Consider the following 678-nt stretch of genomic DNA (forward strand, 5'->3'; position numbering starts at 1 on the left):
CGTTGCCGTCGAAAGGAAGCTGATCCTTGTCGGCGGACGGGATCCCGTGAGGCTCGATCCGATTCCAGATGTGTGGATTGTAGATCTCGTCACCGGGGAGTGGAGAAAGGGCAGAGCAATGTCAATCGCACGATCTTTCTTCGCTTGTGCGGCGGTTGGCGGGAGGGTTTACGTCGCCGGAGGGAACGACAAGATGAAGAACCCACTGCGGACGGCGGAGATTTACGACGTGGAGGCGGATGAGTGGGTGGCATTGCCGGCAATGGCGGAGGAAAGAGACGAGAGTCAAGGAGTGGCAATCGGGAGCATATTCTGGGTGATAAGTGGATATGGAGCACAAACCATGGGGCAGTTTACTGATTCAGCGGAGTGGTACGATCCGGAGAAGGGGGTTTGGCTGACTGAGGAAGGGTTGTGCTCGGAAGAATCGGGCTCGTCAGCCTGCTTCGCCGGAGGCGACAGGTTGTGGTGTGTGGGGAGGATAGGGGCAAGGGAATATAGGGGAGGGAGTGGGTGGAACGAGATCGCTCAGGCAGCAAAGGGGATGAAGAAGACTTCATGCATGGCAACGATGGGAGGCAGCAAGATTTTTGTGATGGGGGCCGTTAGAGATGCTGGAGGCATTGCCGATGGCAGAGGGGATTATGGAGCTTGGATTTTGGACATTGGAGCAGGGAA

General features: G+C 56.6%; 1 protein-coding gene across 1 annotated transcript; it reads left to right on the forward strand.

Moving 5' to 3' along the window:
* Positions 1 to 4: 4 nt before the first annotated feature.
* Positions 5 to 670, forward strand: LOC110116203 (F-box/kelch-repeat protein SKIP20-like; the record flags this gene model as incomplete). The annotated part of the gene is made up of 1 exon (XM_020849699.2): positions 5 to 670. A coding segment is annotated over one exon (666 nt), but the record flags the coding sequence as incomplete, so codon positions are not given.
* Between the last annotated feature and the right edge of the window lie 8 nt (positions 671 to 678).

The sequence above is a fragment of the Dendrobium catenatum genome, unplaced genomic scaffold (genome assembly GCF_001605985.2).
Source record: "Dendrobium catenatum unplaced genomic scaffold, ASM160598v2 original_scaffold_166707, whole genome shotgun sequence".
NCBI lineage: Eukaryota > Viridiplantae > Streptophyta > Magnoliopsida > Asparagales > Orchidaceae > Dendrobium > Dendrobium catenatum.